The sequence below is a fragment of the Trachurus japonicus genome, chromosome 6, assembly GCF_045865225.1.
Source record: "Trachurus japonicus isolate A0001 chromosome 6, Traja_1.0".
Classification (NCBI taxonomy): domain Eukaryota; kingdom Metazoa; phylum Chordata; class Actinopteri; order Carangiformes; family Carangidae; genus Trachurus; species Trachurus japonicus.
The window spans coordinates 31,376,271-31,402,523 of record NC_140912.1 but is presented as its reverse complement, the minus strand read 5'-3'; the positions used below and the strand labels follow the sequence as shown (position 1 = coordinate 31,402,523).

Sequence of the window (26,253 nt, the reverse complement as noted above, 5' to 3'; positions counted from 1 at the left end):
TTTTCTGAAAAATTACCAGTGTGAGTAAAGCACACATTCACCTGTCACTCAGAGAGGCCACACCCTAAATTATGCAGAACTTGGATCATTAATAAAATGTAAAGAGTTATATATATAAACAGGAAGTGATGAAGTCTGTTTCTGTACCAGGCTGTAAAGATGTTTTATTTCTGCTGTAAAGCCTGAACCATGAAATAATTGTCAGAAAAAAGAAAAAAAAATGAAATTGGACCCTTTATTGGACCTTCTGACAAATATAATGCCAAATATATATATATATATATATATATATATATAAGCATATCAGATTTGCATAGAAGATTAGCCTACCTTATAGGCTACATGTAGGGCCTATCTATTTTAATACACACATTTTCAACATGGTTCTACTATAAAATAAGTTATGAAATATTAAGTAGTTTTCCTTTGCATCAATGCAGTAACTATTCCTATTGAAGTTTCAGTAACATTTTAAAAGTTTTTCTTACCTTAACTTTTTCAAAATTGGCAAAAATATCCACGAGAAAACGGATTTGGGTCACTGACTGACAGCGGCCATATTGGATGTCCCAAGTGTAGAAGGCCTGCTGGTGCATAAATAACTGCACCCTGCTGGATTATCTGATCATTGCATGTCTCTGATTGTATACATTAGGTTTTTCAGAGGGAATAAAATCACAGTGAGGATGTGGAGGTCTGAAAAACTCATGTATTTCCATGTATTAAATTTGATACAAATGGGGACATAGGGTTAAAGGACATCATAACATGGCAGTCTATGGAGACGAGTCACTGCTGGAGACTCGCTCTAGTGGTCAGGAGAGGAACTGCAGATCACAATCATTTGTGAAGGAGGTTCAGGTGAGTCTCAGAGGAGGTGAACGAGGCTCAGCTGGAGCTCCATCAGGTCAATCAGACGGTGGGCGGGGCCAAACTTCAACTCTACAAATCTACCTGCTTCCCTAGTGAGTGTGTTTCAAACAGCGGAAATACAACACAGTGAACAACACACCGACACGATGTCGACCTTCAGATCATTCGTCTGTCTGCTCTGTGCAGCTTTAGCAGCCGCCGGCAGGTTTGGAGACCAGAGACCAAATCCACCTGGAGCCAAGGATCCGGCAGGTACAGTAGACCTGATCCAGAAACACTGGCACATAATGGTTCATGACAAAGATCCAGAGAAATGTGATTGAATTACAGCTTTATATTCAGTCAGTGTTTGTCTTCAGTGTCAAATGTTAAGTAGCAGCAGAATGAGATAATTTACCTGAACAGAAATGTAGGAAACTCTTCAGCCAAGATCCATCAACAAGTTTCTAGAAGAAGTAAAAGATGGAACAGTCCAGTCTATACCGTCTGAAAACATTAGAGTACACATTGTGTAGTTTCCTGAATGGGCCATTGACCATAATGAGTTCATTGGTAGATGATTTTTCCTTAAAGCCCTGTACAGAGCTTTTAACTGGATACGCAAAAGTCTCTGGTTTCTGCTGATGTGCATCAGTCAGTGTGGAGATACGCTATTTCTAAGTAGCAGTGGCGGCTGGTGCTAAAATAAATTGGGGGGGCGTCAGATAAATAAGATAAATAAAGAGCATTGCTAACTTCACATCCAGCAGTAAACAGCAGTCAGCAGCGGATCAGCTGATCTCTCCCTCCGTACAAACGCTCCGTTCTGATCTAGCCCCACTGGACTTTCAAAGTAAAGGTGACGCAGCTGAAAATTAGTTAGGCTAAATAGTGAAACAGCGGCGCCTTTATAGCCGATTTTAGGATGAAACTCTGAACATAACCTGAAACAACAGATTTTTCTTTTGCTGCGGCCGCCATTGTCTCCTGTCTTGTTGTTGTTTTCTGTCTGCTCCGTGTGCACGCCATGGATGTATTATATTAACGGTGCACGCGGGTGAGTCTGTAGCTGAGTGACAGGCACGTCGCCGCTGCCAGGGGAGTGACTTTGATTGACAGGTCAGGTATCATGAATCAATCCGATTGGATGAAAAAATGACCCAAACGCGCTGATTGGCCACGGAGGAGAGAGCTGCGCCCGGAGGAGAATCTTGAAGTGACCAATTAGAGACCAGCATGAAGTCACATGGAAGCCAAAAGTTTAAGAGCCCACATACACACTCATTAGGCCGGCGCCCCTCGCTATTGAAATGTATGAAACAACCCAGAATAAACCCAATATGGAATGGAAAGGCTTACGAATTTCAAAGTAAAACCCATTGTATGAGTGAACACTGAACAGATATGGTAATTACTTTTTATTATATTTATGTTTACTGTGTCTACACTTTTTTCCTGAAATTTTGATGGGGGCGGCGCCCTAGCGCCCCCTATTGACCGGCCGCCACTGCTAAGTAGTCTAATTCTATACCTCTGGAAGGCAAGTCCCGTCTTCTTTCCGACGTTTCCAAAATAAATCTACATGCGGCGGCCAGACAAACGTCTTCATGACAGTGGGAAATGCAGTCTTCATTCCGCCGCTTTCGTCCATAGGGGCCGCCAAAATCAACACTAAATGAAAGTCTGTACAGGGGCTTTAAAGAGGAACTATGCAAGAGTTCCACTTTAACTATGCTATATTTTTACCTTGATGAACCAGCTTCAGAGTCCTAGTGCTGGTTAAATGGAGGCTCTCTGCCTTCCACCTAGCGTCTCTTGGCTGAAAACCAACCTTGTAAGATCAGTGCCCATGGATTGATTTCTCGTTGGCTTTGTTGAAAACGAGAGAAACTGGACTTGTATAGTTCCCCTTTAAAGACTCTTTTCCAAATAACTAAATTAAGCCAAAATGTTGAAGTTAAGTCCAAGAGGTCCAAAGTCAAGAATCAACCTCCAGGCTCCATTATTTGTAGTCTTCATAATAACTAACAATAGCTCCTCTTCCTCTTCTGTCAGGTCTCCAACAGGAGAAACAGTCCTTCCATCAACCGTTGACCTGGAAGTACCCGGAGGCGCCAGCGGAGGAGGAACCTCGGTATCCTCCGGACTTCGAGCTGAAGCCTCCGGCGGCGGCCAACAGCGTCAGCGCCGTCTGTGGCGAGAGCTCCGTCCGGGTGGAGGCCAAGAAGGACCTGCTGGGGATCGGTAGGCCAGTCCTGTCCAGGGACGTCACACTGGGAGGGTGTGCGGCCACGGGGGACGATCCCAGCGCCGAGGTCCTGGTCTTTGAGTCGGAGCTGCAGGGATGTGGCAGCCAGCTGATGGTGAGGGTTCATTAGACAGGATGTGGACTCTGAGATGTCCATCGTCCAGATTTGATGATGTTTGAAGACTTGAAGTGAAGTGCTTTGGCTTCTGTAGGGGGTTGTAGGTCAAACTGATAACCAATATGTTCCTCTACATTTGTTCTAACTACTTGATTCAACCCCTGTATCAATGGTGCTGTAGAGCCTTCATCTCCATGGTTATAGAGCAGTCATGGCTTGGTTAGGTTTGGAAATGATTGGGTTAAAGTAAGTAGCTACCTCTTAAAGAGAAGAAGAAAGAAAAGAAATAAAGGAGCTGCATTAAGTTCAGGAAGTAGTGGAGCTGTGCAAAGAACCCATAGAAGCAACAAACTGCTGGTTTTTCCATGGGAATCAAACGCCGCCACTCTAATGTGGTGTTGAAGAGAGCTACTAGATGTCACCAAGCAACAAAACCTAACAATAGGCCATAATAACCTGCAGCACAAATGGAACTATGGGCTTTTTTTGGTCTGTTGCTGTTCCCCAGTTGACCACAGAGGGGCAGCAGATGCAGTGAAGGTTTCATGAGGAACATTACAACGCCTTGATTTGCTTGTTTTATGTCCAGATAAATGATGGTTCAGTTCAAACGACAATAAACCTCCTGTAATATTTGGCAAGTCTGAGATTCCAGTTGTTTGTTTACAGCTAAACTGACTCTTCAAGTCCTGCTGCCTCTCACTCAGACCAACCCTTTACTGACAGTGAAGCTCCTTTAAAACCAAAACCTCACTGCAAAAACTCAAAATCTTACCAAGAATATTTGTCTTATTTCTAGTCAAAATGGCAATTTCTAGTCGAGACAAATCAAATTATACTTTAAAATAAGACTCGTCACATAAAAATTAGCTTGTTTTTAGACACTTTTTACTTCCTTCAAGCATATTTTCATTTGAAATAAGTAGAAAAATCTTAGTGGAGCAAGTTAAAAACTTTGTTTGAAAATCTGTTTGAAACAAGTGAAAATTATCTAAAAACAAGTTAATTTTTAGGTGATGAGTCTTATTTTAATTGGAAAGAGATTAGTTTTGACTATAAATGAGACATTTTGACAAGAAATAAGACAAATATTCTTGCAAAGATTTTGAGTTTTTGCAGTGCAGGAATGAAATGAGGATAAATTGTCTCTGTATTCATAATTACACAGTCTCTTGTAACTCTGTGTCAATCCACCTGTTACTCAGTGTCCAGTAAACTGTGTTTCAGATGTCCGACGACTCGTTCGTCTACGTCTTCACGCTGATCTACACCCCCAGTCCTCTGGGAGACAGTCCCATCGTCCGGACCAGAGACGTCTCCGTCACCATCGAGTGTCACTACCAGAGGTCGTGACACGCCCGACACACAACTCAACCTCAGATTTAAAATGTTTCCTGACATTGACATCTCATTTTGTTTTTCTGCTGTTGTTTCTCAGGAATCACGACGTGAGCACTGGGCTGTTGAAGCCCACCTGGACTCCGTTCAGTGGCGCCGAATCCTCGGAGGAAAACCTCTACTTCTCCGTCAGACTCATGACTGGTGGGTTCATGTTCTGACTTTTCATCATCAGTGATAAAAGGTTTCACTTTTCTTACAGTTTTCCACATCACAGTAGTTGGAACTTAGTCCTTGAACGTTACATCAGTCTCTGTAGTGGAGAGACGAAGTTCTTTGAAGCCGTCTGGTACAAATCCTCTTCGGTTATCTCAAGAGTTTAGAGGTTATGGTGCAATCACATCTATAAACACATCTTTCTAGGAGTAGAAATATTCCACTTCAAAATGGTGCAACCACTACTTTTACTGTAATACATCATCATATAGCCTACATCATAATTCATTGATATCATGCAACTGGGAAATTTCAATTAATTCACTGTCAGGACTGTCGTGCAAATCGTCAACATAACAAACAGCATCTTAATATTTTGGACGACTTGTCTATGAAGAACAGGGTCGTATGCGTCTTTGTTTGCTTGTGCAGCCATCTTGCTGGTGAATTCTGGGAAATGTATTAACATTTCCAAGCTCTAACATCCTGATTTTGTCTTCTGTCTGTCTCTCTCAGACGACTGGCAGTTTGCTCGTCCGTCCACCGAGTTCCTGCTGGGAGACATGATGAAGTTTGAAGTGTCGGTCCAACAGTTTCATCACGTCCCTCTCAGGGTGACGGTGGACAGCTGTGTGGCCACCGTCGTCCCCAACATCGACACCGTCCCTCGATACGTCCTCGTAGGGAACAACGGGTCAGTTTGTTCATTAACTCTTTATGGTCCCCTGTGTTGCGTTCAGGAGCATTTTTTTTGACAAGCAGATAGACACGATCCTTTCGACTGTGCGTGCAGTAACAAGGGAGATAGAGCCGTATCGCCCGTAATTAGCTTAGCTCAAATGCTGGAAATGTATCGGTAGTGTTAGCCTGCCTCCACCTAAAGTCATCAGAGAAACTCTTCAGCAACTCTAAACGGAAACCGGCGGGCCGATCTTCGTCTCAGAGCTGACAAAACTCTCCGGTAAGGCATCTTGAGCGGTCAAATGCCGGTAACGGGACGAGATCGGTCAAAACGGAGGGTTCGAGCAAAGACGGTTTATTTTGGTTCAAGCTAGCTACATCGAGGGTAGGTTAGCTTCCTATTTCAAAGTAAAAGCATGGATTTCTGTATGTAAAGGGCAACGGGTGTTTTTATTTTGTGAAAGTAACCGGAAGTGCGTTGGTCACAACGGCTAGCTTGAGTAGCGCCGAATTCGTCCGGACATAATTGTAAACAGCTGGTATTTAGACAAATTAACGACACACTGCTGATCTAAACGGCTACTTTCTCGCCTAAAAAGTTTGAAAGTGAAATATTTACAGAGTTTAGAGCTAAAATGAAATCAGCTTCTGACAGCTGATTTCGGCTCGGGTAGGAGGCAGGCTAACACTACCTATACACTTCCAGTGTTTGAGCTAAGCTAATTACGGGCGGTAACGGCTCTATCTCCGTTGTTACTGAACGCACAGTCAAAAGGATGGTGTCTATCTGCTGGTCATGGACTCGGGAGTGAGGCAAGACATGAAGAAAAAAAATGTTGGTGTATCCCCTTTAAGTCTGACAGGCGTTGTTCTGTCTGTGGTGCGTTCAGGTGTCTGTTCGACAGTCAGCTGACGGGATCCAGCTCTCGGTTTCTGCCTCGGACTCAGGCTGACAAACTGCAGTTCGAGGTCGAGGCGTTCAGGTTCCAGCAGGACGAAAGTGGCGTGGTGAGACTCCAACGCTCTGACCTTTTTTTTGGACAATTTTCACCACATATATTTCGTCAACACAAAACTTTTATTTTGAAAACCCCTCTGTGTTTGTTCAGATCTACGTCACCTGCAGCCTGAGAGCCACAGCAGCGTCCACAGCCGTCGACGCCACCAACAAGGCCTGTTCGTTCTCCAACGGGTGAGACACAACCACCAACACTACAGTTACTAAACAAGTCATTCAAGCACTGGTTTTATCACATATGGATTATTGTACAGTTGTTGGTCCAATACCTCACTAGCCAACATCAGAAAACTGCAACTTATACAAAATAAAGCAGCACGTGTTGCACTTATGTGTGGAATAAGGTCGAATATTTGTCAAATGCATGCCAGTCTTGGTTGGCTGCATGTTAAGCACAGATTTGTCATATTTGTTGATGGTTTTTCTTGGTAATATTATAACTAAAATGCCATACATTTTATATAGAAAAGTATCTTTTAGTTCAAACATACATAATTACTCAACTCGACATGCTGCTGGAGGTTATTTTATTTTACCCAGGGCACTCTCTCAAGGTACAGTATTATATAGAGCTATGAAGGAGTGGAATGCCCTTCCGAATTATGTTATACAACAAAGAAACATGGTTAGTTTTAAAATGAAACTAAGAGATTATTATTTTGATCGCAATTTTGACCATTAGTAGCCTATATTTGTAAATTGGGTCTTGGCATCCTTGTTGTGTAGTGATTCAATGTAGGAGCGGGTAATGTATGTTAAGTGTTTGTCTTGGATGTTTTGTTTTGTACGCGCATGTATTAAGTATGTGTTTTCTGTATGTATTTTTGTTTTTATGTATTAATGTGTTGTGTGTTAATGGTTTGTATTTGTCTTTTATTAAGATGAAAAGACCCCAGGAAGAATAGCTGCTGCGTGGCAAAAGCTAATGGGGATCTAAATAACAAAACAAAACGGTTCCCATGATCCTCTCTGCTGCCTCATTAGAAACTGGTAAAAAATATGAAATGTATGTCATGGGTAAATGATGAAGGGCTTTTGATTGACAGGTGGCTGGAGGCCAGCGGCAGCCATCACTCCTGCTCCTGCTGCGATTCAGAGTGTGGGACAGGAAGCCAGAGTCACCAGACCGGGATAGGTGAGTGGGGTTTTTTGTATAATTGGAGAAAATTTGATGTTAATTTGATTTTTAATTATAGCAGCTTCTCTTTTTCTTATCTTGGCATTTAATTTATGTAGATTTTAAAGTGACGGCATCAGTGCAGCTAATTTTCTATATACAGTATATTACAGAAGGTCATTCAACAGGAGAATGTGTTTGAGCTTGAATACTTGACCATTTTATTAAATGAGGATTCAACAGAACCTTCTAACTTCCTCCTTTTTGTCCACATTTTATAAAGAAAAATAAAATAAACGATGCTACATAAATCGCCCGTGACTTCGTCTTTACATGTGAAGGACGGTGTGGGGCTGCAGACAAAATGCTAATGAATAACTTCCATAAGTTGAATATGATAATTCAGCTGTTTTACTACAAGGTCACACCTGAAGTGAGTCACATTGGTTCTTGTATTGATACTTTTTATTTTGTGCTTAATCGTTTACCTGTTGTGGCTTTAATATTGTTAATGGATGAATATTAATCAAGGTCATGTTACTGTTCAGTGCATGTGGATTATCTGCAAAGGTAGGTTTGTGTTTGTGTTCAAATCAAGGCATGATGGTTTTACACTAATCAATATACAATAATCCAACGATTAAATGTTTTTAAGCAGCCGGTCGTGTTATGTTATATCAACTCTAAGATGTTGGTGTTTTGTCTTTCAGGATCTCCATGGGAACAGGAGAAAGCTGTTGGACCAATCAGAGTGAAGGAGAAACCTCTACCCTGACAAAATAATAAAAAGGTTTCAGTTCTGATGATAAATGGGTGAAAGTGTTTGTTTTCATACAGACGAGACAAAACTCAACATGTTGGACTGATACTGACATGAGTACACTTGTTCAGATTTAGCACAAAGATTCCCGAGGACCGAGGCTACCTTTCCTTTCCACGTGGCAATCATGGCAAAATGTTCCACATGTGGTTCATATATTGACTCTGGATAATAAACTTCCTGTAGGAGACAGTTCAGATGCATCAGAATCAACCTGTTGACACTGAACTGAAACTGTGATTGAGGAGGCCAAACGATGCCTTCTTGGAGCACTTATTTATTTTAATGATATAAACAAGGTGAAGGTTTTCAACACTGTTCCAAGCTTTCTCCATTTGTGCATATCGTGGGCTCGCTGGAACGCTTCAGAAATGGCTTTGCAACTCTTCCAGACTGATGTCAATGATTTAGTTTTTTCATCTTTCTTGAATTTGTAGGTGGATAAGATTTGATATAATTCTTTGTGGTTACACCATTTGTCAGGGGTTTTACTATTGTTAAATGGTGTGACATAAAATTACATGAAACCAACGTGAATACAAAATGTACATTATAACAAATCCAGTGCTTTTAAATCAATTCTTTATTTTCATTTATCTAAAACAATGTTTTGTTTGTCAGTGACCCTTGGATAGCTTTTCTTGCTTTATGAAATCATTTAAAAACTGCATTTAATAAATACTTAGGTTATATTTGTTTAATATTAAAATTTGTTTGATAATCTTAAACATTTACGTGTGACAAATATGCAAAAAAGTTAGAAATCAGGAAGGGAGCAAGTACTTTTTCAAGGTACTGTATGAAGGAAACTGTAACGATCACAGGGTTTGAGTTATTTGGTTTTGTTTATAAATGTATATTTATTTGAGTCATTTTTAACTTTATTTACATCTTCACAAAGTGAAATGTGTTCATGTGAGTTACTTCATATCTACCTGGGCCTTAGTGTTCCTCGTCTGTGACTGGTCAGGTTAATGACTTGTGATGAAAAGAAAACAGGAAGTGGTGTTGATCCATCTCCGTCCAGCTCTTTATCCATTTTATATGATACCAGTGACAGTTTAAAACTTAACTTTATCCAAAAACATTTTTAAAAATTCATGCAATTAATTGATAATTAGTCGTCGACCTTCTGCTCCCACAGGTTTGAAGCCACCACTGAGTTTATCCTGAGCAGCAACATCTGCTCTGCTCCTCCACCGTCGTCCATTTCACATGAAAACACCTGAGTGGAGGCGACTGGAGCGGCCGCGTCACCATGTATCACACACACACACACACACACACACGACTGTTCCCTATATATAACCCTGACCTTCCTCCTCCTCCTCCTCTTCATCACCGCGGCCTGAGAGTCGGGAGGCAGCGACATCCATCACGGAGCTTCCTGTCGGACTCATCCGTCTCTCTCTGGGGAGGACGGGACGACCTCAAACCGAGAGGTCACAGGGGTCAAACTCAGCAGCAGTTCAGCCTTCAAAATAAAAGTCTCTACAATCAGAGCACAGTGTTGGACTTCAGTCTGATGGTTTGATTCAATGTCTTTATCATTTATCATATTAAAAATCATCACTGTGGAGTTTATATAAGACCCTCAATGTGATCTGGATCAGGTCCAGAACATCAGAGGAGGAGGAGGAGGAAGGTTTTTGTTGATGAATCACAGGTTTATCAGCAGTTTCTCCACTGCAAAAACTCAAAATCTTACCAAGAACATTTGTCTTATTTCTAGTTGAAACAAATCTCATACTTCAAATAAGACTCATCACATTAAAAGACACTTTTTACTTCTTTCAAGCATATTTTCACTTGAAATAATCTGATAGTGGAGCAAGTTTTTCTTTCTTATTACGAGCACAAAAAACCTGCTTTCACTGGCAGATTTTTCTACTAATTTCAAGCGAAGATTTGTTTGAAACAAGTAAAAATTATTTAAAAACAAGTAGATTTTTAGGTGACGAGTCTTATTTCAAGTGGAAAGAGATTAGTTTTGACTAGAAATGAGACATTTTGACAAGAAAAAAGACAAATATTCTTGGAAAGATTTTGAGTTTTTGCAGTGTCCAAATCAAACCAACATGGACGCCTCCATATCTGTCAGGTTTCTGGTCTTCTCAGTTTTCACAATTTTATCTGTGGAGCTGACGGCTCCATCTGTAGCTCAGGTCGGATTATTACCTGTCAGGAGACCTGGTCCCGGTCATGGTCTCAGATAATCCCTGATTATTACCTCAGATCTTGTCACTCACTCTCCAATTTCCTGTCATCAAAACACCCCGCCATAATAAAACACAATCACACATAATAATCATCACTTCCAGCCTCGTCGTCTGTCTCATATCAACCTGAACTCGTCTCTTTTAGAAACATGAGAACCAGTTTAATCAGCACGAGGAGGAACAGGCTGAACATTGAGTTTTATTTTCTCATTGAGAGTCTCCGTGAAGACAGGGAATGATGTTTCTAACAAAGCAGGGACACAGAGTCTCCTGAGAGTCTGGGGTTAAATTAGAAAACTCAGCTCTAATTATCTGCCTCCAGCATCACAAGAAGCAACAACAACAGTTTGGAAATTACGTTTAAAAAAAAGAAAAGGAAGAAAAAAACATTCAGCTGCTTTTTTATGCTGAGTCTGGATTCATATAAACCTCCGTTCAGTGTTTCCTCTGTCTCCTGTTTGAGCTGAGACTCAAACAGTTTGAGCAAATCAAACAACAGTGAATAAAATCTGAATTTCACACAGTCACATATACACAAACATACACAAACCTACAGCAGTGTGTGCAGCAGCAGCGCCCCCTGCTGTCAAACAGCTGCCTAGGGTTTTTGTTTTGTTTTGTTTTTTTATAGGAGTGAAATGAGAGGATTTTGCACAGCTGGCAGACACATCACATCCTGGAGAAGCAGGAACTGTGTGAATAAGAGGAAATGTCTGAAAACTGTATAAAGTCAGACTACAGCGAGTATCAGATTAAAAATCGTGTTCTTAAAGAAAATGGAGAAAGTTAAATGAACTCAATGTGCTGATACAACGTGATTTAAAACAGCAAATGTTGCTCCAACTGTTAGAGCAGCTGCAGGCTGACACTTTTATTCTATTGATTTATAATGTCTAAACCATGCTGGACTTACTTTTTTGGTATTATTATTTTTTGTTTGTTTTTTGTTAATTTCCACTTTTTTATTTCATCTCTGTAAAGTTAAATATCATAAATGTAATTTGTGTTAATCATATTTGGACATTTAACGATTTCACGTTAATGAAACATAGGCTATTTATATCATAAATATATTCTATTACATAATTTCAAGTCATAATTATAACTGTTCTGGCTGAAACTTTGCTTTCTTTCTGTTTTTTTTTATATATATAACTTTTATCATTGACGTCTTTGTAGCAACGTTCAGAATAACTCATGGGACGTAATGACGTGTTGACGTGTGGACGTCAAATGCAAACGCAACAGATTTATGATGCATTCGACAACACGGTAAAATGCGGGAATTTATGCACGATCACCACAAGAATGGAGAAATGAAGGCGATCTTCGGCACACAGCGTATATTATTAAGTGTTTTAATTACTTTTATACTACGGTAAGCTGTTTTTGATTAAACTTTTAAAACACACAAAAAAGGCTCGACCACCACAATCCCAAATAACGGTGAACTAGTAAAAAGCTCAATAATCCCAGTTTTCGTGCAGTACGCGAACGCACCGCCTGGCTCCTCCTACATCCGGTCAGAAACCGCTATCTGTCAGAAAGAAAAAACATCCCGACGGACTGAGAGGACCGCTACACGGACACACACCACCACCACCACCACCACCGCTGCTGGGTTATTTTAATTAAAGCGGAGTTTTTCTTCTTTCCACCGGCGGAGCCTCAGCGGACACACGGAGGGAACATGGCCGGTCGGAGGTAACCTTCTCCCGGGTAGGACGGGGACGGACCGCCGCAGATGGAGCGGTCGGCGGCGGCGGCGGCAGGCAGGCTGCTGTTGGTGTCCGAGCTCCGCGTCCGAAACACGGCGTACGACGTGAGCCTGAGCCGGTCCCTGCTGACCTGGAAGAGACGGACCTCCAGCCCGGTGTACCACCCGTTCAAGCCCAGTAAGACCCCGGAAAACTGGCTGTGTGTTTGTTTTTGTGTGTCTTTGTCTGTCTGTCTATGTGTCTGTGATTGTTTATGGCCTTAAACGCACCACGACATCCTGTGTGATAATAAACAAAGGGCAGAGAGGACGCAGAGGGAGGAGGAGAGGACATGTTGGGACCTGTAGGTGACATTATAACAATAATAATCATTATTATTATCAGACAGAGTGAGACACAATGAGGCAGTAAAGTGAGACTGCGGCTGTATCCTGTTACCTAACACACACACACACACACACTTCTTCCAGTGTGACACACAATCTGTGGAGGTCAGAGAGAGGCTGCAGGCGGGGGCAGGGCACTGGGACTGGGACACCTCCTGCTCGGCTGCCGTAGTTACATAAAAACTCCTTGAATCATGTTCAAAAGTCTCAAATGTCTCTTTTTTACATCAGCAGCACGAGGCCTCCTCCTTTGTTCTGCTCTCACCTTTATTCTCAGAGAGAGAGCAGAGGTGGTGTTGAAGGAAGTCACTGAAAAGAATCAATACTTCAGGAGTATTTCACTTTGAAGAGCTGTAATCAATCAATTATAATCAATTAAAGAGCTGTGTGTAATGATAATAATGAGATGAGATTTATTTATGCACAAACCAAAGTCCAGGCTCATGGGGAATGGTTGTGCAGGGCTTCAATAATATGTTAAAAGACACCGAAAGGCACTTAAAACACTATCCAAGAACAGAAAAGCATACTGTATAATAAAATAGAAGTAGATAAAAACAAAAAAAGTACATTTAACTGTGTAGAATTGTGGTGAATAAATACCTTAACCCTAAAAAAAAAACACATACACATTGTAAACATTATTATTATACATTAGTGAAATGGAAAAGATATTGTAATATGATAATAATAGTAACTGCTTTACACTTGAAGTAACAAAACAGGAGCAAACACATAGATATAGTAGGAAATACATGTAATGTATTGCACTGAAATCAATAAAAATTCAGTGGTTTGTAAATGGTTCAGATCTCGAATCAATCACAGATGAGTGAAGTATGACTGTGAGAAAATGCAGATACACTGTGACATCACAATATTTCACAATGTAAAACTGCATCAATGGCGTATTGACATTTTATCAATACTTTATTTACATGTCGACATGTTATTGTGTTTTGGATCGTTTTGTCTCTTATCAACAACTTATTAAAGTTAATGAACGCGCTGATGTCACAGATGAGATGAGACTAAGTGGTGCGTTCATGTGCCGGCGTCCTGACGCAGAAAACACAGCGTTTTGAATATTCAAAGCAGCAGCTTCACAGCTCCAGACTTCAGCTGCACAAAACACTCAACACTCACTCTGCTTCTTCGTCTTCTGCACTGTGATGACTCATCATCATCATCATCATCATCACCAGCAGCAGCAGCAGCAGTGATGACGCCGTCGTCTTGGCAACGTGACGGCAGCTGCAGCTTCCTCCTCCTCTGTCCACGTTTCACCAGCTGTTTATCATCATCACCCGCTCTTAGCCTTGTGTTTATGTTGCCGCGGCGACGACAGACATACTGTACCTCCCAGGTGTGTTAACCTGTGTGTGTGTGTGTGTGTGATAATGTTGAGGCTGGGATGTCACAATCACTTGTTTTCACAATTAATTGCGGTATCAAACGCCACAATTAATGAATCGTAAAGATTCTTAAATACCGTCACTTTCCAAAAAAGATTATTTTGGAAACACAGAGGCAGATGTGCACAAAAGTTAAGGTAAATGTAAGAAATACTGGTCCATTTACCTAACGTAACATGGTAGAAATTTAAATGTTAGTGTCTCATTTGTGATAAAAAACAAACAATTAAAATAAACTTAAACATTTGGTATACATGACAATGATTTGAATATTTAAAACACTTCCCCTGGAGGATTAATAATTGGTTACATATGAATGGTAGATACTTTTTTAAATATTTAGTGTAAAGATTTGTAATGTAATTATATTTTGACTGTGTTTGATTTTACACATTCATATGTTGTGAAATTAATTAGGCTAATGCGTAATAATCGTGATAATCGTAACACCGTGATTATTTCTCTGACAATAATCGTACAAAGAAAATCTATAATCGTGACGTCCCTAGTTGAGGCTTCAGGTCGTTCACAGTTAATTATCTCATTTTGATTTTAGTTAATTTGTTATTATTACACCGACCTTTGACCTAATGAACTGTGCAAAGAACAATAAATAAAAATAAAAAATAAATAATGAAGAATAAGTTAAAAAAAGCAAAAATCCACCAACAACTGAACAAGAATAGAAGAGGAAGTGATAATAACAATGAGATGCTGCACAAACACTGCTCACATGTATTATTTACTTCATTAATCATCCTAATATCTGAGTCTGTCTGTTTGGTCTCAGATTCATTCGTCCCGTCTCATGTTTCTCAGTGTGTCCCAGTCTGCGGTCGTCTCCGTGGAAACGGCGGCAGGATTTCACCTCAGCAGGTTTCGGTTTCCCTCCCGCGGCCTCGAGGTCGACGACGTTGTGTAACAAACTCATGTTCATTTGTTCTTCATGAATACAGAACGAACATAAACATCTGGACGTTGAACTTGGAGCTGTTGGTCTGGTTTTGTTCTGAATTGATTTATTTTAATTTTCTAATAAACATCTGGTTTCACTTCGTGTCTTTAAATATCACGTGAACTTCATCATGTGATTTTGTTTTTTTTATTTCGGTCGCAGTCGAAGCTCAAACCTGAAACTGGAAGTGAGAGTCGAACCTGTTTGTCTGACGGTGCGTTCAAGTGCCACAGAGAGACGCAGAAATCTGACATGTAAGAGAGAGGAAGGTGCTGCTGGGTCATAACGCTGACAGAGTGTGTGTGTGTGTGTGTGTGTGTGTGTGTGTGTGTGTGTGTGTGTGTGTGTGTGTGTGTGTGTGTGTGTGTGTGTGTGTGTGTGTCTGTGTGTGTGTGTGTGTGTGTGTGTGTGTGTGTTTCAGGTGTGCACCACAGCGTGTCGGTGTCGGAGATCATCTCTGTCCGAGAGGAAGAGGAGGAAAACGTCAAGGGACGAAGAGACGATGGCAGCTGGAAGAAGATCAAAGAGAGAGAGGGAAAGGACTGCAGGCAGGCCTTCACAGGTACACACACACACACACACACATACAGATACACACATCTGGAAACACACCTCACCTGTACATACAGTTAACACACCTGGAGAACCTGCAGACAGCTTTAAAACACAATAAACAAAACAGGAAATGCATTTAAAAAAACCTGGAAAACACAACTGGAAGTAAAGATAACACTCAGCATCTGGAAACACTCAGCATTTGTAAACACAGTGAAAACATCTGGAAAATGCATTGAACACATCTGGAAACATTGAACACGTCTGGAAGAAGGTGTGCATTCGACATCTGGAAAAGAAAATACCCAGAAACAGTTAAAAAACATCTGGAATCAGACCTGACAGTTGTGACTGAATGACATAACATGAGACCATGGTGACTAAATGTTTTTCACAATAAAAGCACACATCGATTTGCAGGTGAATTGTGTTTTTATGAAGTAGAAACGTGAGTTGAGATGTAAAGTTGAGGTTGTGTTTGTTGTGTTTCAGTGTTGTACGTGGAGAGGAGTCGGCAGCACCGCTGGCGGAGCGCTGAGGTCACCTTCACCTGTCCAGAGGGGGCGCTGCGCCAACGCTGGGTCAGCAGCATCAGAGAGCAGCTCGCCGCCATCGGTACCACTTCACACCAACACACTGATTAACACACACGATGCCTTCACAGGCTGATATCCGTCATGACTGACACATCTCCAAACTCCGAAAAATGATCTCAATGTTAAAGCAGAAGTAAGCGATCCGGTCGTTTTGGCTAATGCTGCGTTCCAGGCAGGCTTTTGAAACCGTAAATTTCAGCTTCAAGTCACAACTTAGGACTTTGTAGCGTTCCAGGCAACCCACTCGTGTTTTTCCGACCTGTTTTACCTGTGAAAGTCACTATAACGGCCACTCGTAACTTCTGACCCGTGAACTCGTACCAGATCAAACTGGTACCACTTCACAGGTCGGAAAAACACGAGTTACGAGTTGCCTTGAACGCACCATAACTTCTTGTCAGCCGATGGAGTTAGCAGCCCCCGCCCTCGTCATGGATCTATTGGTCCTCGTCCCTACGTCACCACATTCACGCGCATCCCTTGGCTGCACACACAGCGAGGACCGCCCCTTTATGCCGTTCTCTCTCCTCATTGGATAAAACTTGTAGGATACGAGAAATGTTTTCTCCTCGGCTCAGAGCAGAGCAGAGTGACTGACAGACCCGTGTTTCAGACCAAACACTCTATGTAAGTGATTGCTGTCGGAAGATAGAACTATTTAAGACTTATATTAACACAAAAATATCGCTTACTTCTGCTTTAAACAACAGTAAAAATACCAGAGTCGACAATACAAACAATAAATGTGGAGATTTAACAGGATGTAGCTGTAAAACAATATACAAGAAAACAACTGTATCATGCATGCAGGTATATAAGCCATCACGTGTGGTAGGGTGTGGCAGTTACAAACAATAAAACTCTCCAGAGAGAAAATTATCAGAAAATTCAGAGACTACTTGCTGAAAAACTTCCCCCCGACAGGAACGCGCATCAGTGGTTTTGCATGTATTTCCCTCTAAAACAACTCTGTCTGGTAACGTTGTGTTATTATCTCATAGCGTGGTGAATGTGCAGGTCACAACTTGTCCACCAGAGCGTTGTGGAGTTGTTGGATTGTGTATTTGATGAGTTTGATGAGGGAAACCAAGAAATCCCAAAATGAGCCTCCGTAGTGTAGCTCTGAGCAGCTCACGGCTCTGCTCTGCCGTTCTAAAAACAGCTTGCACCGACAATTGAAGGTAACGAACCTACTGCTATGACTATAGGGATTATGGCAATGGGCCAATTTGCCAAAATGTTGAACTATCCCTTTTGAGTTTAGGGTTAAAATGGACGTTGTGGCTGATGATGTCAAAGGGAAAGCAACCTGGAAACAACTTTAATGGAAACTGATGTAAAGATGCTGATTGTAACTGTTTGTCTACAGCGCTCTCATCTCTCATCATTATTATTTTGTTCATGCATTGTATGTTCAAGATGATCTTTCAAACGTTTTAAGCATGTTTTTAATAGGAATGTCTTGATTATTTTAATAAAAAAAAAAAACCTTTGTTGTTGTTTCCAGCCGACCGACCCAAACAGCTGCTGATCTACATCAACCCGTTCGGCGGGAAGCGTCAGGGTAAACGTATCTACGAGCAGAAGGTCGCTCCGCTGTTCGCTGAGGCCGGCGTCTCCACTGACGTCATCGGTACGTCCTGCATCATCGCCGCTGCCGCTGCTGCTGCTGCTGCAACTTCCTGCGTTGGTGTTCAAACATCTGAACGTTGTATTTGTGTGTTTGTCGTCGCCATAGTGACGGAGTACGCCAATCACGCGAGGGATCACCTGAGGAAGGAGGCGGAGCTGAAGAAGTACGACGGGTGAGTTGTGTTTTATTTTTTTATCAGGTTACAACAGGGTATCCACGGGGTCTTGAAAAGTATTAAAAGGTGATAAATCAATTTTGGGAAAATTAAGACCCTTAAAAAGTCTTTTCACTAATTTATAAAGTCTTAAATTTTGAAGGTATTTTTACTTAATTTGCTGTCCAAGAGTTTGAGTCCTAAAAAACATTGTAAAAGTGTGTGAATGTATTTATTTAATTAAAAAACAAAGATGAACTGGTACATAAAAAAGAAAAGATGATTGTTGTTTTAGTTTTTTGAGAGTGGAGCAATGTTTTTTTTTTTTTTTTTTTGATAAACTTTGCCTTTGATTTATTATCCCAGCCTATTTTGGATTCCGTTGTATCATAGTGGTCTATAGTCTTTATCACAAACTAAAACTGTCACTGATGTAAATGGTTGCAGCTTGAAGTGGCGGTGAGGTATTGAAAAGTATTGAGATGGTCTTGAAAAAGTCTTAAAAAGGTTTTAAAATTAACTTCAAGATTCCTGTATAAACCCTGTACAAAGCGTCGGCTCCTCTGACTCGTCTAAACCCTGTGACCTCTGACCTCTGACCTCTGACCCCTCCTCCTCTCCCTCGGCGGCGGCAGCGTGGTGTGTGTCGGCGGCGACGGCATGTTCAGCGAGATCGTCCACGGGCTGATCTGGAGGACGCAGATGGACGGCGCCGTGGACCCGAACTGTCCGGATGAGACGCTGCTTCCCTGTTCGCTCCGGATCGGAATCATTCCTGCAGGTCAGAGACAGAGACGCGGCGCCGGGTGGTCGATATTTTCCTTTTTTTTTTTAAGTACAAATTCTATATAATTCCTGCTCCGATATAAAAAAGTGCCAGAAAATTTTAATAAAAATGAAGATGATAATCACTCTAGATGTTTGAACAGATTAACAAGATTAAAGGTTGTAAAAAAAAAACACATATATTTTTTCTCTATTTACATCCCAAAAAATGTATTAAAGGCTCTGTTTTCTGAAGTAAATGATTAAAAATGGAAATAATTCTGTTTAAAACCAAGTAGAACGTTCAGTGCAGCTGTGAAATACACCTGTTCACACAGTGGAAACATCTGGAAAAAGACTTAAAACACATGAGAATACAGTAAACACATCTGGAAACACACACTGAACACACGAGGGAACAGAGTGTTTGTGTTGACACAATAAACACAGCTGGAAAAATCCTAAACACACCAGGAAACACATTAAAAACACAAGAAAACATACAGACAAAACTCTACTGTTAAAGCCCTACATCACATTTTCAGCTTTTCTCTACAAAATATTTATATAACGATGCTACTATGAATAAAACTTTGTCTTCTCAGCCAATCAGAGATCTAAAATAACCCAGTGAAATCTTCTCCAGCTAATTTTTATTTTTTTAAAGCAGCTTCAGGAGGATTGAAACTGATCAATATTCAATAGGAGGCAGCAAGATCATTGATTCTCCATTTTAACACTTTTAATCTGTTTGTTTCAGGTTCAACCGACTGTATCTGCTTCGCCACAGTCGGCACCAACGACCCCGTGACCTCTGCACTGCACATCATAGTGGGTCAGTCACCATTACTGTAACATAATATAATATAATATAACTTAATTAAAGGGATAGTTCACCCAAAATTGATATTTCACTCATTGTCTACTCACTCATGTCGACTAAGGGCTGGGAGAAGTTTCAGAGTCCTCCGTGGCTTCTCTGAGTTACAGGGGGTCTCGGCGTAGCAGTGCATGCAAATGGATACCAACTGTCTTTGTAACAAAAAGACACACCAAAAAACATCCAAATACCTCCATGCTGCTCGTATGTAATGTCCGTCTTGTATTGAAATAAATTAAATAAGTCTTTATTTCAGGCTTGTTTTGTAGCGGAAGCTTCTCGAAGCTCCTCTTCCCGGTTCGTCAAATTTGGACGAAGAGCAGCTTCCGCTACAAACAAGCTTGAAATATAGATTTATTTAATTTTTTTCAGGACAATTTGGACCCCCTGTAACTCAGAGAAGCCACGGATAACTCTGAAACTTCTCCCAGCCCTTATGACTGGGTGAGTAGATAATGAGTGAAATTTCAATTTTGGGTGAACTATCCCTTTAAATATAATATAATATAACATAATATTAACCTTATATGTTCAGGTGACTCTCAGCCGATGGACGTGTGCTCTGTTCACCACAACAACACCTTCCTTCGATACTCCGTCTCCCTGCTGGGATACGGTTTCTACGGCGACGTGTTAACCGACAGCGAGAGGAAGAGGTGGATGGGACCGGCCAGATACGACTTGTCAGGTACAGATGTGACAACACAGTATGTGAAGAAGAGACCAGTGAACTGATGATGATCCCGGTGGTTAACACTGAGCTGGTTTCATCCTGCAGGTCTGAAGATGTTCCTGACTCATCACTACTATGAGGGAACGGTGTCCTACCTGCCGGCCAGAGGCATCGTGGGAACGCCGCGAGACACCACCAGGTGTCTGTCAGGGTGAGGAAAAAATAAAATTAATCAGGAATTGAAATGTGTGGAACGGCTGAAATAAAGTCCTTACATGATGTAATTATTGTTTCATTTTGGGGTTTTTTCATAATATAACTTCTGTCTGTGAATTTCCAGCTGTGTGGTTTGTCAACACAACGGGCAGCTTCTGTCGGAGCGATCTGAGAAGTACGAGGTGGATGAATCATCAGACAGCGGTAAGTTCAACAGATTTATTCATTCTTGAATCAAATTGGAAGTGATGGAGCTTCCAACCGGTTCAAAACCATCTTATTTTACATGATATATCTTGTACCTATGAATATACTGTATTTGGAAAATAGCAGTGGGCCATAAACGAAGCCCTGTGGTGCACCACAGCCTGGTAAACTAGAACCAACAGCAGATCATGTATAAAAAAAAAATCTTTAAATTGATAGAGCAAGTTCTACAGGTAATTCAGCAAGTACTCAACCAATCAAAGAAATGGTAGAAAGGTACTACCCATCGACCAGTGACTTTGTCCGGATAGATCATTTAACCTGGAACTAAAATTCCTGGTTTCTGCAGTCGAATTGCAAATAGTTCCTCAAAAAGTTCATGGTTCTTTAGGACAGTTTCTGGTGCTGAAATAAGACTTTAGTTCTGGGGTTTTCAATCTAGTTAATCCGGCATCACATTCCCAGGGTCAGGAATAAACTCTCTGAAGTTGTTCAGTCTGTAGTTTGATGAGATAAAGTTGGATTTCTTGTCTGGTACGAAACGTCGTACAGTATCAGTCATCTTGGTGGGTCTTTGTTCCAGAGAGCGACGGCGACTGGCGGTCGATCCGAGGGAAGTTCTTGGCGATCAACGCCGCCAGTATGAGCTGTGCTTGTCCTCGCAGTCCCAAAGGCCTCTCGCCCGCCGCTCACCTGGCCGACGGCACCACCGACCTCATCCTGGTCCGGAAATGTTCCCGCTTCGATTTCCTCAGACACCTCCTGCGTCACACCAGCAAAGACGACCAGGTACAGACGACTCGGAGCCAGATGAGAAAAATCGTTACAGGGCTGCAACGAATCATCAGTTTTATTGGTTATTCATTCGTAGGGCTGGGACGATGTGCTTTTCTCCCGATTCGATTCTTCTACGATTTTTTTGGATGGCGATTCGATTTAAATTGCAATTCTACAGTATTGCTGATTCTCTCGATCGATTTTTTGTCTGCATTTTTAATTTTAATTTATCTGCACACAAATACTGTAGGAGCCTATAAATTAACATACTCCATTATAAAGTGAACTTAAACCCTTTTCAAAACCTGTACTCTCTGTATGTAAAAAAGGCTAACAAATGCATATTGCACAATATTTTTTAAAAATTAAAAAATCAAAAGAAAAAATCGATCTTTGAAAAAAAAAAAATCGATTTAAAGGGACAATAAGGAGTTTTGGAAAAGCAAAGTGTTTTCACACTACATTTATGAGCCTCCGCACCGTGAAATTCTTTGACCGGTGCAAGACAGACTCATGTTTTCATTCATCAAGCATTAAAGTCACAGGTTCGAAGACGATCACATACCGTCGTAGTTCCGACCATAAACGGTGATTCGGCGGCGTTATTCTCATGACTCGCCACGAAACCGAAAGTAAAGAAACGCCGGTCGGCTCGCCCAGCATTTCCGCCACCACTAATAATAACAAAATAACGATAGAGACAAAATGATATATTTATCGAAAATGGGCCCATTAACAAGTAGTAACGTAGATTCATCCACATTAACACGAGACTTTTTTATTGTCGCGGAATTTTTCGTTCTGCCGATGGAGAAACTCCTCGTTGTCCCTTTAAAATTTTTCCCAATTTACTCCAGTGAATCAGTTCTTGCTTTCATCCTGATTGATTGAGACTGACAGGACACAGACTTCAATTGAAAACCAAACCTCTGTTGGTTTGCACATATACAAATAAAACAGATGAACATACATACAGATAATAACAGATGCAAAAAAACCCTCATATCTCAATCTGTCTAGAGACAAAACGATATATTTATCGAAAATGGGCCCATTAACAAGTGTGGGTAGCGTAGATTCATCCACATTAATGTGAGACTTTTTAATAACCAAATAGAAACTCCTCGTTGTCCCTTTAAAAAAAATTCAAAAAAAAAAAAAAAATCGATTTTTGAAATTGTCAAAAAAGATATCGCAGTATTTATGTGAATCGATTTTTTTCTCCCACCCCTATTTATTAGTCTACTTGCCAACAATGAGCACCCGGAAATGTTGAGTACCCCAAAGTTTTATGTTAGAAATAGATAGTGTGGGTCCCCAGTATTCAGAAACTGCCGGATGCTAACTTATATATATTGGACAATTAGCATAATTGGCATAATTAGCATAAATTAGCATAATTGCCTATATGAGCAATATTTCAACAAAATTGACTTGGCTGATCTGGGCAATATTGGAGTGGTTTTAGGGGTTATTGATGATGCTGAATCCATTTCTGACATTTTCAAAATTCAAAATGGCTGTCTAAACCGGAAGTGACCAGATTTTGGTCCATCAAAATCGGCCCACTGGCGGTTAAAAACTGGTCACTAACGGTTTAGACAGCCATTTTGAATTTTGAAAATGTCAGAAATGGATTCAACATCATCAATAACCCCTAAAAACTTAAAACATAAACATAAACATAAAACTTTGGGGTACTCAACATTTCCGGGTTCACAATGGGGCCATATGGGCTGGCAAGTAGACTATATCCGTGACCCGTTCTGTTCTTCTGCACAGTTCGACCTGACCTTCGTGGAGGTGCACCGGGTGCGGCGTTTCCGCTTCACGCCGCGCCACTGCCAGAGCGACTCGGACCTGGAGCTGGAGCTGCTGGGCAACAACAAGCGCCAGATCTTCAGCCAGATCTGCCGAGACCACCCGGCGTGCGGCTGCGCCCCCGTCTACAGCAGCTGGAACTGCGACGGAGAGATCCTGACGCACACGGCCATCGACGTCAGGTACCAGCACGACTCCGCCGACGCCGACCTATCTGTTTCCTTCCTCCATCCTTCCTTCTTTCCTTCCTTTCTCCCTTCCTTCTTTCCCAGTCCTCCCCATCGAGCTGGCCAGCTCTCCCTGCCCCCCCCCCCCCCCCCCCCCCCTCACCAGAGGCTGCCTTCATCAACTCCTGCTAACATTTCCATATTTCCCACATTCTGTGACATAAACTGTAAACTGTCTTGCCTGTAACAACATCTATTGCACGTCTGTCCGTCCTGGGTGAGGGATCCCTCCTCTGTTGCTCACCCTGAGGTTTCTCCGATTTTTCCCTGTTAAAGGGTTTTCCATGGAGTTTTTCCTCAGTCGATGTGAGGGTCTAAGGACAGAGGATGTTGTTACGATGTCATGTAAAGCCCTTTGAGACAAACTGTTTGTAAAAACAAGCTATACAAATAAAATTGCCTTGCCTTGCCTTCTTTCCACAATCCTTTTCCCTTCCTTCTTTCCTTCCTTCCTTCCCTTCGTCCTTACTTCTTCTTCCTTCCTCTTTTGATCCAATTGACCTGATCTGTTCCCTATCCCTCCATCTTCCTTTCCTTCCCTTTCCCTTCCTTCCTTCTTTCTTCCTTCTTCTTCCTTCCTTGAACAAATCTGTTCCCTTCATCCATCTTTCTTTCCTTCCTTTGTCCCTTCCACAATCCTTTTCCCTTCTTTCCTTCCTTCCTTCCTTCCCTTCGTTCTTACTTCTTCTTCCTTCCTCTTTTGATCCAATTGACCTGATCTCTTCCCTATCCCTCCATCTTTCTTTCCTTCCTTTTTCCCTCCCTTCCTTCCTTCTTTCTTCCTTCTTCTTCCTTCCTTGAACAAATCTGTTCCCTTCATCCATCTTTCTTTCCTTCCCTTTTCCCTTCCTTCCTTCACTCCGTCCTTACTTCCTTCCTTCCTTTTTGACCCGATTGACCCCATCTGTTCCCTCCCTCCTTCTATCATTCCTTCCTTTTTCCCCTTCCATCTTTTCTCCTATCTTTTCCCTTTTTCCTTCCTTCCTTACTTACTTCTGTCCCTTCGTCCTTCCTTCCTTTCTTCCTTGACCCAGGAGAACAGCGGGAGGGTTTTTACCCAGTTTTGATTTCTCTCATAAAAACCTTAACCCTAAAAACACATACACATTGTAAACATTATTGTCATTAGTGAAATGGAAAAAGATATTGTAATATGACAATGATAGTAACTGCTTTACACCAAAATAAAGGAGAAAAGTGAAGAAGATAAAATGTAATGATTCAGATCTATAACACAGTTTCTTGTCTTTTCCCAGAGTGCACTGCCAGTTGATCAAGCTGTTTGCACGAGGGATCGAAGAACCGGCCGTGTTCGAGGATCTCACCAACCCCTGTGCAATATAGACCCCGTCGTCCCCGTCGTCCCCGTCGTTCCCAGTCCGACACTGGAGTCGGCTCAGTTTCGACAACACTCCTGCTGTCGCCATGCAACACTCACCACATCCTTCACCTGGAGGTTCGACGTCTTGGTCTTAGTCTGACATCATTTTACCTGCTGGGTTAAAAAAAATACAAAACGAGCTTCCGAAAAACAGCTTTAAATGTAGAGAAGAAACAATCAACCGATCATCTTTAGACCCGTAGAGTAAAAAGGTTCACGCTCCGATGTTGGACTTGTTTTTGATGTGACCGGTTGAATGATTGTGCGGTGTCTGGCTCCTGGTTTACTTCTGATAGTGAAGGTACATCCTGTGATCTGTGTTTGGCCTATAGACCTGTAGACCTGTAGACCTGCTCTGTGTGATGACTTGTGATGTGTAACCAAACCAGACAGAAGCTGCTGAAGCTGGAAAAAGGTCAAAGCAACATGGACTCATTGCAGCGTTGCCCTGTCTGTAGAAAGGTCTTCAATGTTTAGGTCCGGTCTTTTATTCTAGTTGTGGACCGTTTGACTCCTTTCTGTCGGTCTTGTGGCTTGTTGGGACTCGAAGAGGCCCGGCAGGTTTCTGGAATCACCCGTCTTGAGTCTTGTGGATGTTTGTCTGAGCTTTCGTACGTACTGACCCGTACTTGTCTTGGCTCAACAGGTTTCTAGACTTGGACTCTTTTGTCCTGGAGTCATACTTGTCTGTGGTTGCTTTGAACTGGACTTCTCTTGATCTTGTGACCATTTTGATTCAGACCTGCTTTGACCTTGTGAACTTTTAACACCGAGACTTGTAATGACTCTCGTTGTGGTCTCATTTGGTGTTTAAGACTCTGACTTGGGTCTCGGCCTCAGGTTTGACCAGCTACAGCCAGATTTAGAGGTTTTTGTATTCACGCAGCATAGCCTACAATTAGATTAGAAACTGCTACGTAAGTATTAGCTTGTTTGCACTTTTTTAAACAGTTTTAATGATTTTAAAGAACAAAGATCTGAGATTTGGAGTTATCTGTTACATGTTTTCAGGATGCCAGACACCTGCCGGTCATTCCCAGGGTCACATGAAAAGAGGAAAGTAAATCTGATTCATATGGTCAGTACTTGAAGGGCAAAAAAAAACACTGACAGGTGATTGACCAGGTGATGAACAGTCACTGTTGTTTATGTCGTTCGACTGTGTGAATGTTTCTGTTACATTCTGTTTCCCAAACACGTCCATCAGTGTCGTCGTCATGTTCCCACTGTTTCTGAGGACGACCTGAGCTCCAGTCGTAGTTATGAA

General features: G+C 41.6%; 2 protein-coding genes across 2 annotated transcripts; both read left to right on the top strand.

Moving 5' to 3' along the window:
• Positions 1 to 966: 966 nt before the first annotated feature.
• LOC146986461 (zona pellucida sperm-binding protein 3-like) lies at positions 967 to 8,398 on the top strand. The gene is made up of 9 exons (XM_085780221.1): positions 967 to 1,125; positions 2,908 to 3,215; positions 4,446 to 4,564; positions 4,657 to 4,760; positions 5,289 to 5,466; positions 6,344 to 6,461; positions 6,563 to 6,645; positions 7,518 to 7,606; positions 8,299 to 8,398. Exons 1-9 carry the CDS (start codon positions 1,020 to 1,022, stop codon positions 8,361 to 8,363), a joined length of 1,170 nt encoding a protein of 389 aa, XP_085636347.1. The 5' UTR covers positions 967 to 1,019; the 3' UTR covers positions 8,364 to 8,398.
• A 3,958-nt stretch (positions 8,399 to 12,356) lies between these two features.
• LOC146986460 (ceramide kinase-like) lies at positions 12,357 to 25,069 on the top strand. Its single transcript, XM_085780215.1, has 13 exons — positions 12,357 to 12,522; positions 15,523 to 15,663; positions 16,149 to 16,271; positions 17,760 to 17,885; positions 17,991 to 18,057; positions 18,675 to 18,820; positions 19,565 to 19,639; positions 20,220 to 20,372; positions 20,463 to 20,568; positions 20,698 to 20,777; positions 21,364 to 21,569; positions 23,340 to 23,560; positions 24,862 to 25,069. Exons 1-13 carry the CDS (start codon positions 12,372 to 12,374, stop codon positions 24,947 to 24,949), a joined length of 1,683 nt encoding a protein of 560 aa, XP_085636341.1. The 5' UTR covers positions 12,357 to 12,371; the 3' UTR covers positions 24,950 to 25,069.
• The last annotated feature ends 1,184 nt before the right edge of the window (positions 25,070 to 26,253 follow it).

Coding starts and splice junctions, on each gene's coding strand:
- LOC146986461 (XM_085780221.1), top strand. CDS start 1,020: ATGTCGACCTTCAGATCATTCGTCTGTCTGCTCTGTGCAGCTTTAGCA. Junction 5,467..6,343: donor GTCCTCGTAGGGAACAACGG/GTCAGTTTGTTC, acceptor TGGTGCGTTCAG/GTGTCTGTTCGACAGTCAGC. Junction 6,646..7,517: donor GCCTGTTCGTTCTCCAACGG/GTGAGACACAAC, acceptor TTTGATTGACAG/GTGGCTGGAGGCCAGCGGCA.
- LOC146986460 (XM_085780215.1), top strand. CDS start 12,372: ATGGAGCGGTCGGCGGCGGCGGCGGCAGGCAGGCTGCTGTTGGTGTCC. Junction 19,640..20,219: donor TGCACTGCACATCATAGTGG/GTCAGTCACCAT, acceptor TTATATGTTCAG/GTGACTCTCAGCCGATGGAC. Junction 21,570..23,339: donor ACACCAGCAAAGACGACCAG/GTACAGACGACT, acceptor TCTTCTGCACAG/TTCGACCTGACCTTCGTGGA.